The 12,395-nt window shown below is 45.0% G+C and overlaps 1 protein-coding gene across 3 annotated transcripts in view; it reads right to left on the minus strand.

Moving 5' to 3' along the window:
- ASB4 (ankyrin repeat and SOCS box containing 4) overlaps positions 1-11,957 on the minus strand; it is a 79,072-nt gene extending 67,115 nt beyond the window's left edge. For all 3 annotated transcript variants that reach the window (XM_074984708.1, XM_074984707.1, XM_074984706.1), the window contains exons 1-2: positions 11,675-11,957; positions 1,938-2,237 (exon numbers count right to left, since the gene is read on the minus strand). In XM_074984708.1, coding sequence (XP_074840809.1) covers positions 1,938-2,237; positions 11,675-11,954 — 580 coding nt within the window. In that variant the 5' untranslated portion in view covers positions 11,955-11,957. The remainder of the gene's footprint in view (positions 1-1,937; positions 2,238-11,674) is intronic.
- Positions 11,958-12,395: the final 438 nt, after the last annotated feature.

A 12,395-nucleotide genomic window follows, 5' to 3' on the forward strand; every position in this document is an offset into this window, starting at 1 on the left:
CCATATAGCTATAAACCTGGCTTAACTAGCCCTCCCCACCTGTTGAAAGGTAGAGCTGGCTACTAGGGTTTTCATAAAACTCCACACTGAAGATATTAAAGCTGAAATCATGGAGTGGCAGCTGAGGCCACACAGAGCTGAAATCACAGGGTTCTGCCTCAGGGTGATGCCCCAGCCGATGCTGGTGGGCAGCCAGTAGGTGGAGTGGTAGATGACAGCAACTGGCGGGCGGCCAGTAAGGGAGCAGCAGCAGACAGTGCAACTGGCGGGCGGCCGGCAGGAGGAGCAGCGGATGACAGCAACCAGCGGGCAGCCGGTAGGAGGAGTGGCAGATGACGGCGACAGACGGGTGGCCGGTAAGGAAGCAGTGGTGGACAGCGTGACTGTGGGCAGCCAGTAAAGGAGCAGCGGACGATGGCAACCGGCAGCGGCTGGTAGGAGGAGCAGCAGACGGCGCAGATGGTGCGACCGGCAGGCAGCCGGTAAGGGAGCAGTGGACAGATGGATGGCGCAACTGGCAGGCAGCCGGTAGGAGGAGTAGCCAGTGGCCAGCAGGTGGCAGTTAGTGGGATGCTGCTGACAAGTGGACAGCTAGTACTGCCCTGGTGATGTATCTGTGGGCTCTGGGTGAGGGACTGCACCGCGAGAGGTACACCCTGTAACTGTGTGTGGGGGAAGGGCAAAGAGCCCCAGCAAGAGTCTTGGTTCTATAGCGTATGGGGATGGTATTTTGTTAAAGGGGTTTGTCTCCCCTTGGCTTAGATATACCGCATCTGTCACCGTAAACCTGGGGTAGGTTATTGTCATTAAATAAGCTGTTTCGATCTTAGGCTCTGTGCTTGCAAGGGGGCGGGAGAGCTGCCTTACAGGCACCCAGCAAGTGGGGTGAGATTGTCCCAGGCCACTGGCTGGGGGCTCGAGCTGGTTGTTTGTATCCTTGACAGAAACCCCCCTAGAAGCTGAACCCAGCCCTTCTGGCTGGCACCTGGCATTAATAAAAGGATTACACTAGCATCTGAGTATTTGATTTAGTAACTGTAATAATGTTCTTTGTGGGTCACATGTGGGTGTTATGTAAGTAAGTCTGATGTTATTTTCTTCCTTTTCCAATATTTTAATGGTCCATTTGCTTCCACTCAAGTCAGTTGGAGTATTTCCTGTCCCCCTATCCATACGAGTGTAACCATCTGTCCAATTTTTAATGAGACTGTCCCGTATTTCAGGTCTCAGGCAGGCGTCTTGACTTTTTTTAACAAGCAGGTAAACTACCCTGTATATTAATGCACACCCCCTGCTGAGCTGCCCTTCCCTGGTCAGCAAAGCCAAAGCAGACTCCTGCTTGTGGCTGCAGGTAACAGCAGCTTGGTGCTGGACAGCACATGCGTGGGATAGCAGCCCCCCATCCCTGAAGGTCAGATGTCCCTTTTGGGCATAGGGAAATGTGGTCACCCTATTCCCCGCCTACCCCCACCCCACCATATGCAAACACTTCCTGAAACTTGAGGACAAGCACAAAGCTGCAGCTTTTACAGTAGATGAACTCAAATGAAAAGTGCTCTCTGCTTATCTATCAAATATACAAATGCCAGCATACGCTGCGGCTGTGTGCATTTATTTTTAGAGCTGAGGCCTTGCCTCCTTTGTGTGGGCATTAGAGACAACTTCTGACATAAGGAAGGATTTGCCCTGGTGCCCTGGATTGGAATTTCTGCTTTCCACCCCGCAGCTGGACTGCAGCCCGCCTCTGAGTTGGCTGTGTTCGAGTGGGGCTCTGCACACATTGTTATAGAAGCACCAGGGACCAAAGGCATGGGTAACAGCATGAAATAAGATTATTAGCTTCTTAATGAAATATTACAGAATCTTAAACTTCTGCTGCTGTCAGGAAACTTTAATGCCGTGGGTTTCCCTCAGAGGTAAGTGACAATCTGACGTACCTCTCCAGAGCAGCTGCTGAGCACAAGGCACAGAGGCCCTTGTCGTACAGAAGTGTAAGGGTGCGTGGCCACTCAGGGAAAAGCAGTTAACTCTAGCTCCATGGTTGCAAAGGATCGTGAGACACTCAGCGTTCGCTACTTCACACGCCACATGGATAGCAGCTTTCCCATTTGGTCTATAGTTGACGGCAGCTTTGTGATCTAACAGTACCATGAGGCTCTCCAGGTGTCCATACATGGCTGAGAGATGCAGTCCAGTGGCCCAAGATGATTTTAACTTATAACTAGGCAGCCAGTAGCCTGTTAAAAAGTAAAGATGCATTACCAGCCTGGAATAAGGAAGTGCCACTAACCTAGACTCATTAGAGGGAGGTGTTGAACTTCAGCTTTGTTTTAATGTAATTTAATCAGTTCAAGTCTATGTACGCCAAGGTCTGAGGACTAATAACCTTACTGCCATTAAGTAGTGTCAGCATGCAGGCTAAATGGATTGACCTTTCGACAAATGAATGACCATGTCGCTGTATTCTGACAGTAGTTTATTTCTTCCTGCAACCTCCAAGACTGAATAAAAAAGGCCTAAAGCCTTTGAAATGGCACCTGCTGAACCGTAGGGGTGGAAGAGAAATAGGCTTTCTGCTTCGGTAACAGGTGAGCGAATGCAATATTGGTACAAGAAGCAGCGTTCAGGCGATGTTCATGCTAGGAGTTAGTGGTAAGAGTCCCAGTTGTGGTTGGGCATACTTGTACAAGCTCTCCTTGAGCTGGTGAGAGAAACGTGGTAGTGTAGCTGGGGCCACACAGGGCGTGGCAAGAGGCAGCTGAGGCTGTGGGGTTCTGGCGGGTTTGTGCTCAGGTTGGCTAGTCCACTACTGCCACATGCTGCTGCCCTTGCTACTGGGGCACAATATTCAGCACACTGCGTCCAGGAGAACTAGCACGAGTATGTCTAATGAGAGCTGAGTAGAACACTCCTAGGCCCAGATGTGGTGCTCTTAGGCTTTTTCTGCACTTGCAACTGATCGACAAAACTGTCATTCGTGGGTACTTAAACCCCTCCCCCAAATGCCACATTACTGCCATGACATAGCCTTGCCACTAAAAGCTGCTCAGCGTAGACACAGCCTTAGTTAAACCTATGACCCAACAGGTAGCTCCTCATGCTGTTCTAATGTGGAGATCTCAGGATTTCACATCATAGCCTAGATTCTGTCTTCCCCTTGCAAAGTAGCTGCTGTGGGATTACAGACTGTCACCAACCACCCTTTGCAGGTGCACGGCTGTGCATGACAGGGATCCCTGCTATATGTTGTAGATACATTCCAGGAAACTGGGACTTACAATGAAACAATGTAAAGCGGGTAATTTTCCCCCATAGTAATCAATGGAAATGAGATAATGCATTCCCCGAAGTCCTCTAAGTCACCTATGAGACGTGGAAGTTATCTCTTTTCCGCTATCTACCTTACCTTATTCCATAGGAAACAATGGAATGCATGAGGCTTAGGTTCCTGGCCCTAAGAGATATAACACTATGCTCTGAACACCTCATACTGAACAACCAAAACACAACTCACCCCCCCGACGTTTTTATAACATTTCATTCACACTTATTTTAAATTGAACACCATTTAACTAGTACTTTTAAACAGCATTTTTTAAAAACATTTCATTCATGCTTATCTTAAATCACAAACCTTTTTATTAGCACATGTCAACAGCATATTTAAAAATATTTTAATGTTCCCATGATTGAAAAGGAAAACCATTTTTATTAAAACATTTTAAACAGCATTTTAAATCTAAACCCATCCTTATTACTGTAGTAATTTTAAACTGCATTTTAAAAATATTTTAACATTCCCATCATTTTTATTAACATTTTTAAACATCACTTTAAATTGAAAACCTTATTCTTTAGCATTTTAAACAGCAATTAAAAAAAAATTCCTACTCAGGCAGAGCATGAGGATGCAATCTCAATATCACTAACTTTGGGTTCCATCACTTTCTTTTTAAAGAAAGGGTCCTGTTTTGTTTGCTGCCATGCCAGAGTTTGGCATTGTAAATTTCTCTGTAGCATGCCAAGTCATCATTTATGGCCTGTGCCACCTTTGCAGAATGATCAATGAGATGATTATTTGCCTTAAAAGTGTCAATGAGATCCTCAGCCATATCAAACATATGTTGAGGGGTAGCAGCCCTCAGCCCCTTTCTTTCATGTATCTGATCATCTTTGTCTTCTTCATCCATACTTTCTGTGCAGAATGCTTGTTTGTCTAATTTGGCAAGATCCTCATTAGTGAGAGTCGTAGAATGTGATTCCAAGAGCTCTTCCACACCATTCTCTTCAAGTTCATCAAAACCAGCCTCCCTTGCCAGGTGCAGAATGAATGGGGGTTTCCTCAAACCCTACGGAGTCCTTCACAGCCTCAGGATAAGCTTTTTGCAAACACTGCTCATCAGGCAAACTGAGATTTCTTCACCGGTGGCATCAATGATCATCACAGCATCATATTACTGAATCTTTCCAAAATTCCTGGACTGCGGCTCTCCCTCACCATCAGTTTGCTGGATGAGTGCTCAAAATGTGCCTCACAAATAACATGCCCTGAAGGTGGCATTAACCTCCTGGTCCACTGGCTGCATTATTGATGTTGTCCAAGGCAGCACAAAAGGAGCTTTACATTTGGACAGAGGGCTTCATAATTCAGGTCATATCCAGAATCAGAGGACTCCTACATGTCAAATTTAGTTCCTAGTAATACTTTTTCATTTCAGGGACAAAGTACTCCATAAACCAGTTGTGGAAAGTTTGTCTTGTTATCCTGTGTGATTTCCATATGATAGGAAGCCAAGATTTTATAGTTTTTCATAAGTACCAGGGGGTAGCCTAGATAATCTGTATCTTCAAAAGCAACAAGAAGTCCTGCGGCACCTTTTAGACTAACAGATATTTTGGACCATAAGCTTTTGTGGGCAATGCATCTGACGAAGCAGGTTTTTGACCACAAAAGTTTATGCTCCAAAATATCTGTTAGTCTATAAAGTGTCACAGGACTTCTTACAGTTTTTCATAGTGCATGGGTTGTCACTTTGATAGGCAAGTAAAAGCTTGGGCTTCTTGTCACTGTTAGTGTTGACCTTACCAGCAGAGTTCAGCAATCTGGAGGGGCCTTGAAACCAGAAGCGCTTTTTTCGTTAATAGAAATATAAATTCTAGGTGGCATCCGTTTCCAATGCAGACCTGTTTCCTCTGCTTTAAAAACCAAGTGAGGTTATAGCTGCCTTCATTAATCACTTGCTTAAGGATTTCTGGAAACACTTCAGCTGCCTCCGTGTCAGCACTAGCGGCCTCTCCCTGCACTTCCCATTTTTATCCATACCTTTTCTGGACTCAGTTGAAGCCATCTTCAGCTGGCAAGGAAAGCTTCCCCAGCAGTCTCTTCTTTGTCCATTTTTATGTCCTCATACAACTGACGGCCTTCTCCTGAATGAGTGTAGGCGGGTCAGGGGATTGGTTTTATGCAGCTGTTCCAGCCATATAGCCAGCATCTGTTCCATTTTTTCCATTTTAATACTTCTTTGCCATGTAATCTCTGCAGAGGAATGCTCTGAAGCATGCTTTGCTTTACTCACAATGTCCTCAGCCTTCTTGAGAATAGTATACAAGGTCATTGGTGGCAGTCCAGGATGGTGAGCAATAGCAACAGAAGGTTCGCCTTTTTTACTCTGCTTTATAACGCCCAATTTTACACCCAGAGTCACACTTCTCCAGCGCCGCTTACATCCCCTAACTCCACTCATTCCACTAGCACTGGCATTACGCTTAGAACTCCTCTTACAACTCCTTGTTTCTGGCCAAGGGGCTCAGGGAAACTGGTGAGAGAGGCACTTCTGCTTGCTTCAGATCCAAGCCGGTGCGCAATACGAATTAGGCGGGCGTGCATGCTGGGCATGTGAGGGCTTGAGTGTGGGGGAATATCAGGAGGTAAAGCAGAACAATTGCGCTTTTCGGCAATGATGTAAATGTAAAATAACATTACGTGGGGAGATGTATACCAGAGACCCCCTGTACAACATTGCAGCAAGTTAACTGGTCGGTAGGTCCGTGTGACAACAATGACATTTTTGCATGAAATTTGGTTCCAAATATGTTCCCGGTTCTTTCTGGCAATTTTGCTGAAGCCCCCTTTGTCCCCCTCAATGTTTTACCATGAAGCAATACCTCGCCACAATGACAGTTTTTTCTTTGAAACACACACTCACGTTAGGGAACCCATTACACTTGAGATTTCACTTTTTGCCTGAGAAATATTGAGCAGAAAGTAAAATGGCATCATGGGCATCTTGGCCATTTTCCTTCTAGGCATGGGGAGTGAAGGAGCAGGACGGTGGCCGTATTTGACATACAGTTGTTCAATACATTAGCATTATAAGGCTTAAGACAATTACTTATTAAGTGGTACTATTCTATAGTTATTTGATTTCCATGTCCAACTCAAGAACTGAATACCTGGCCTGCAGAATCATTAGCTGTGCACAGTCATAATTCTGCATAAAAAAGGCTAATAATTAAATTGTGCTTGGATACTGTGCAAGAATATTTTTAATTTTCAATGTAATTGAACAGTTCTCATTGGAAAATTGAACTAATGACTTCATGCAGTGTAAACTGGTAGCACTGTTCTAGTAATATTTTTAAAAGCAGGCTTTCTTGTTTTTTTACTATTACAAAGTTATATTTACCTGGGAATATCAAACTTTAGAAACTAATATTTTACTGTCCTTCATTCATTTCACTGTCCTTTGGGTCCCATCTTGTTCTCCCAGCTTCTTCCACAGCACTGACCAGAAGGTGGTTCTGTGGCCCACAGTGAGCTGATCACAAGTCCTCTATTCTGTTCTGAGGGGGATTATTCTAATTGCGCAGATCACCACACCAGTGCAATTAGAAAGGTGTTAACTCAAACGTTTTGTCAGTCCTGAATGAAGCAAGAGGTTCCTGAGACATGTCTGGCGGCAGGTAGTCCAGACTCAGCAGGACATGATAGGACACAAATTAAAAAAGCCGAACTTAGAGATGCTCACAACAATTTTATCGTCTCTACATAGCAGTGTCTGTAGTGAACTTAGTGCGTTCCCCATATCATACCCAAGCATGTCTGGTTCTGGATGGTTGCGTATAGCCTCAGAAGTGATGATTTTAATAAGCTGTATGAAAATAAAATGAAATAATAATCTCGACCAGGAGCAGCAGAGTTACAGACTTTGTGTACTGCTCCCTAACCAATTCTCTTCCAAGTATGAATTGTACGTGAAGACCACGTTTTCAGTTAAGATTCAGGAAGTACAATATGTAAAACCTCACTGCATGGTGCATACTGACACTTTCTATTTCTACATCGCTCACTCACAGCCTGACCCCTCCCCCAGCCCACCTGGCCATTCTCCTCCGTGCACCATGGGGAAATCTGTAGGCTTCATACTTCTATAGCATAAAATGCGCACCCAGAATATTCAGGATGTACATTGGGATCAAGTTAATTGAAACCTTAATTTCTGCACTTCCTAGTACATATGACTTTAAATGTTTATCCTTAATGTGATATGACCATAGTTGTATGAAACATATATACTGTATGAGCAAGAGAAGAATGGGAAAAGGTAAATATAACTTGTAACATTAGTTCTTTCCTCTTCTGGTTGGCGTAACTCTCCTCACAATTAAATTGGCAAACACCATATCTAGAATTTGCTTTGGTTTGTTATTGTAGTTTTTTTAATATATATATTTATAGTTTGATTTTCATTTAAATTTTATGTAGGTTGCACCTCCCTGATCCAGCACCCTAAGGGCCAGGGCAGTCAGGGTGGCCACGGCTCCGCTCCTGGCCACCAGCCCCAGCCACTTTCCAGGCTTCCTGCTGGCTCCCTGACTCCACAGTTCCCTGGCTGCTCTCACCCTGCTGCTCACCAGCTGGCTCTCTGGTGGCTCCCTGGCCTGCAGTGTCCCAGCCCTGCAGCTCCCCAGCTGGCTCCCCAGCCCCTCCTCCCCCCATGGTTCCCTGGCCACTCCCAGCCCTGTGGTTCCCCAGCTGACTCCTCAGTGGCTTCCCGGTCCACAGCTTCCCAACCATGCAGATTCCCAGATGGCTCCCAGTCTGCGGTTCCCTGGCCAGCTTCCTGCCAGCTCCCTGGCCTCCCAACCGCACTGTTCCCCAGCCAGGTCCCCAGTCACCAGAGCCGTGGCACCCACTGCCAGCTCTCCAGTCACTGAGGCCCACTGGCTTCTTCTCCCAAGCTTCCCTCTTCCTCCTCCTGCAAGGCCTCAGCAGGGGGCTCCAGCAAGGGCTTTGACTCAAGCCCTGTGCTCCTTCAAGGGCCACAGCAGGGTTGGTGGGGGCTCCAGCTCTGGCCCAGGCCAAGCTGCTGGCCCCTGCTCTGGCCCAACCCTCATCCCAGCTGATGCAGGTCCCGCCCCAGCTCTGGGACTCTCTGGTCCTGAAATGTCCATGGTCCGATACTGCTGGATGAGATAATGCCGGATTGAAGAGGCTGAACCTCTTAAAAGTAGCTGTGAATGAAGCATCTTAATATTCCAAGGTGTATCTGTTTATTCTGCTGAGAAATACAAGCTTTTACTATTGCCAGTATAGCACAGCTCATATAGCTGCAGAATAGCAGTACTCATACATCAACTACATAGACTCAGATTCTTCTGAGGAAGTGGGTTTTACCCACAAAAGCTCATGACCTAATAAATATCTTAGTCTCAAAGGTGCCACAGAACTGCTTGTTATGTATCAACTACATAAGCAGCCAGCTAGATTCAGACTCTTTCTTGATGCCTGTGAGATTTGGTGTATGGGAAGAACATTGCTTTGATATTTTTTTTTTTAATTACTAAGCTGAGCCTGTGAATTGGCAGCTAGATGATTCTCAGCTGTAAACTCTAAGGGTGTGTCTACACTAGCCAGCTACTTCGAAGTAGCTGGCACAACATCAAAATAGTATGCGTCACGGCTACTCGTCCCATGAGCTATTTCAATGTTGAAATCGACGTTAGGCAGCGAGATGTCAAAATCGTTATTCCTATCCAAAGATGGGAATAGCGCCCTACTTCAACGTTCAACATTGAAGTAGGGCATGTGTAGACAATTCACATCCCGCTACATCGAAATAGTGAGGTCCTCCATGGTGTCCATCAGCTGAGGGGTTGAGAAACATTCTGTCCAGCCTCTGTGGGGCTCTATGGTTGCCGTGTGCCGCAGCCCTTAGCCCAGGGCTTCTGGCTGCAGCTGGGGGTCCATGCTGCGTGCACGGGGTCTGCAACCGGTTATCGGCTCTGTGGATCTCGTGCTGTGCAGGCTGAGTGTGTCTGGGAGGGGCCCTTTAAGGGAGCAGCTTGGGGCTTTGATGGCCCCTTATTTCGACGGGGAGGACTTGTGTGTGTGGACACTCCGCATTTCCTTCCAGGGTGGCTCCTTTTGACATTCTCCGTCGCTACTTCAACGTTGAACATCGATGGCACCAGCCCTGGAGCATGTGTAGATGACACACATCGAAGTAGCCTATTTCAATGTTCTTACATCAAAATAGGCTACTTTGACGTAGTGTGCTAGTGTAGATTTAGCCTAAATGGTACAAATTGATATGCAAGCTGTTGTTAAGTAGACAAGAGTAAGCATGAAACACTGCAATATAATGTTACTTCAGAGAGGCTGCTTATGTCCCAGTGCATGGGGTACTTTCAGGAGTGGTTCAGGAGCAGGAATGTGAGAGGTTGGGCAGAGCGGACCGGTCCTATCTAGATCCACCAGCCCTTCCCCTGAAGGGGGGAAACAGAGCAGCCATGGGGGTGCAGTATCATCCTATTCCGATCCTAGAAGTTGAGCCTCTCTCAGTGCCAAATGAGAAAATTTGCCAGACCACAGGAGGTCAATATAGTCGAGCGCATTACCAACATTTCCACTGCTTACAGGGCTCTTAGAGACATTTGGGGTAAATTACGGCTAAATAGCAGCACAAAACACTGAGAGCCAGGACTGGTGGCTTTAAACAAACTTTATGGGACCACGGGAAACTTGGCCAAACCCGTGATAAGTGGTCATCTGTCTAACTAAAATCATGCCAGATTACTGATGTTGCCAGACAAGAGAGTTCTGGATTAGAGAGGTTCAACCTGTACAATCATTGAACTCAGTGGCAAAGCTCCCACTGAATTAATGGTGTAGGATTAGGGCCTTCATGAGAATGGCTTCTTTCTTTCCTCATGGAGCTCCCTTTATCAAAGCCTCATTAGTCAGTCTGTTCAACAAAGACAGGATTTTCCCTAGACTCAGCGGATACTTTATATAGCCATACAAGAGACAATATTTTAAGGTGTTATATTCATTGATTTGTATGGGATCTGAACAATATATTCATCATTGTTCAGCTCCCACCCAAATAAAATGAACATTGTGCACTAGCATTGTCTCTTGGAAACCAGGAAAGTAAAAGCTGTGTGTCAGATACACAGGAAACAAGCAAAAATGAGGTTATTAGCCCTTCTTCAAACACAGAAAAAACAGGTCATTTGTAGTACTGAGAGACTGAACTTTTTCCATGTGATTTTAATAACTGAAAAAGGTTATTTTACTTTCAGATTATTTTGCTTTCAGATTACTGCTCCTTAGATTCACTTGAGAAGTCTTGCAGAAAATAAATATAGGAGCGTTTTGATGTTAGCTGAGCATAAAACCAGCTTTATTTTTTTAAGACATAAATGTGTTGGAAATTGGCCAGCACCTAACTATGAGCTTGTTTATTTTTTCATCCCATAACGAGGAGTCTGTGGCTGAGGTGTTTGTTTTCACCATTTTCCCAGGGTGCCAATAGATTACTTATTCTAATTTTAATACTATGCCATGGCATCTCAATTCTGTATTTTTGAAAAGGAAATCTTCCGTCAAATAACATTTAAAGGCCAGGGCATTTCCTGGGGGTTGAGCTAAAAGAAGTATGCTGTAGTTTTACTGGAAGCTGAAAATGGGAAGGGTGAAACAACATAGGTTTCTGGATGGGCTTTTTCTTGTGTATTGGTTGGGTATGTATCGGGAGTTTGTATATACCAGAGTGTGTGTGTGTGTACAAACCTATGTTGTTTCACCCTTCCCATTTTCAGCTTCCAGTAAAGCTACAGCATACTTCTTTTAGCTCAACCCCCAGGAAATGCCCTGGCCTTTAAATGTTATTTGACGGAAGATTTCCTTTTCAAAAATACAGAATTGAGATGCCATGGCATAGTATTAAAATTAGAATAAGTAATCTATATATATGTTCTGGCTGTGCTGTAGGGTTCTCTGAGAAGGAAAAGAGCAAAGGACTCTTCTTCCAGGTTTCCCTGAAGCTGCAGCTCTGAGGATGGTGGTGGACCCACCCTGCTAATCTAAATCACCCAACCACACATGTAAGGAGCCTTTGAAATAGGATGAACAATGCAGTCATACCCCACCAGTACTTCAGGTCCTGGTGACTCACACGGTTCCAGAGGAGGGAGCTCATTAGGTTTTAATTTCCATGTAAATGAATTAGGGGTCATCATGGGCTATTCTAAGAAGAATAAGGCCAAATCAAGTTAAGCTTTAACACTTTGAACACGTAAAACACCACAATTGCTTCTGCAAAAGTAAGTCACTAAGCCCAGCTTGCTTAGGTTTTGCAAATGCGGCAGCGGCAGCTTCTACTTTTACCTTGTTTGTATGAGGCCAAAATCAGGTTCTCATCTTCCACTTCAAACACTGTGTCCACATCTATTTGCTTTTGCATCAACAGATCTTCCAGTGTTTTGTAGTCGTTTGATTTTAGAGCTTCAAGAAAAGTTTTTTTCACTATCTTGGCTGTTGCTGCCCGAGTAGTTCTCTCTTCCATGCTCTCTCCTTCTGTGTATGTCTCGCTCATGTCTGTCCTCAACGGTATTTGTTTATTTAATGCAGCAAAGGGTGCGTTGCGTGCCGTATAATGCAGTAACATGCTAGAGATCCCGTAAGCCAGAAGGTAATTTTATCACTGTCATACTCATCTGTGTGTTCTATTTAAGGAGCATTTCAGACATTGAAATGCCTGTCTTAGATGTCACCATACTCTGAGTTCCATCAAAGCAAGCACAGACAGCCGTGATTATGAGACCAGTGTGAAGAAGTATTATTAGGGAATCTGCATAGGTTAAGTGTCATTAGTCAGGCTTTTATCATATGTAAATATATTAAATTAAAAGATGCTTAACTCTGGTATCCTTTCACCAGGAAAGCAGCAAGGGTCACAACCAGGGCTTGGGTAATCACCCTAGTGGTCAGAGCAGGAATCGGAGTCAGAAGCTAAGCCAAACCTCAGAGACCGTATCAAAGTCAGGAGCCAAGACAAGCATCATGAAAGCAAAAATGAAGGCCAGTCAGAATAGCTGGACTCAGGAGT

Source organism: Carettochelys insculpta, chromosome 2 (assembly GCF_033958435.1).
Source record: "Carettochelys insculpta isolate YL-2023 chromosome 2, ASM3395843v1, whole genome shotgun sequence".
NCBI classification, from domain to species: domain Eukaryota; kingdom Metazoa; phylum Chordata; order Testudines; family Carettochelyidae; genus Carettochelys; species Carettochelys insculpta.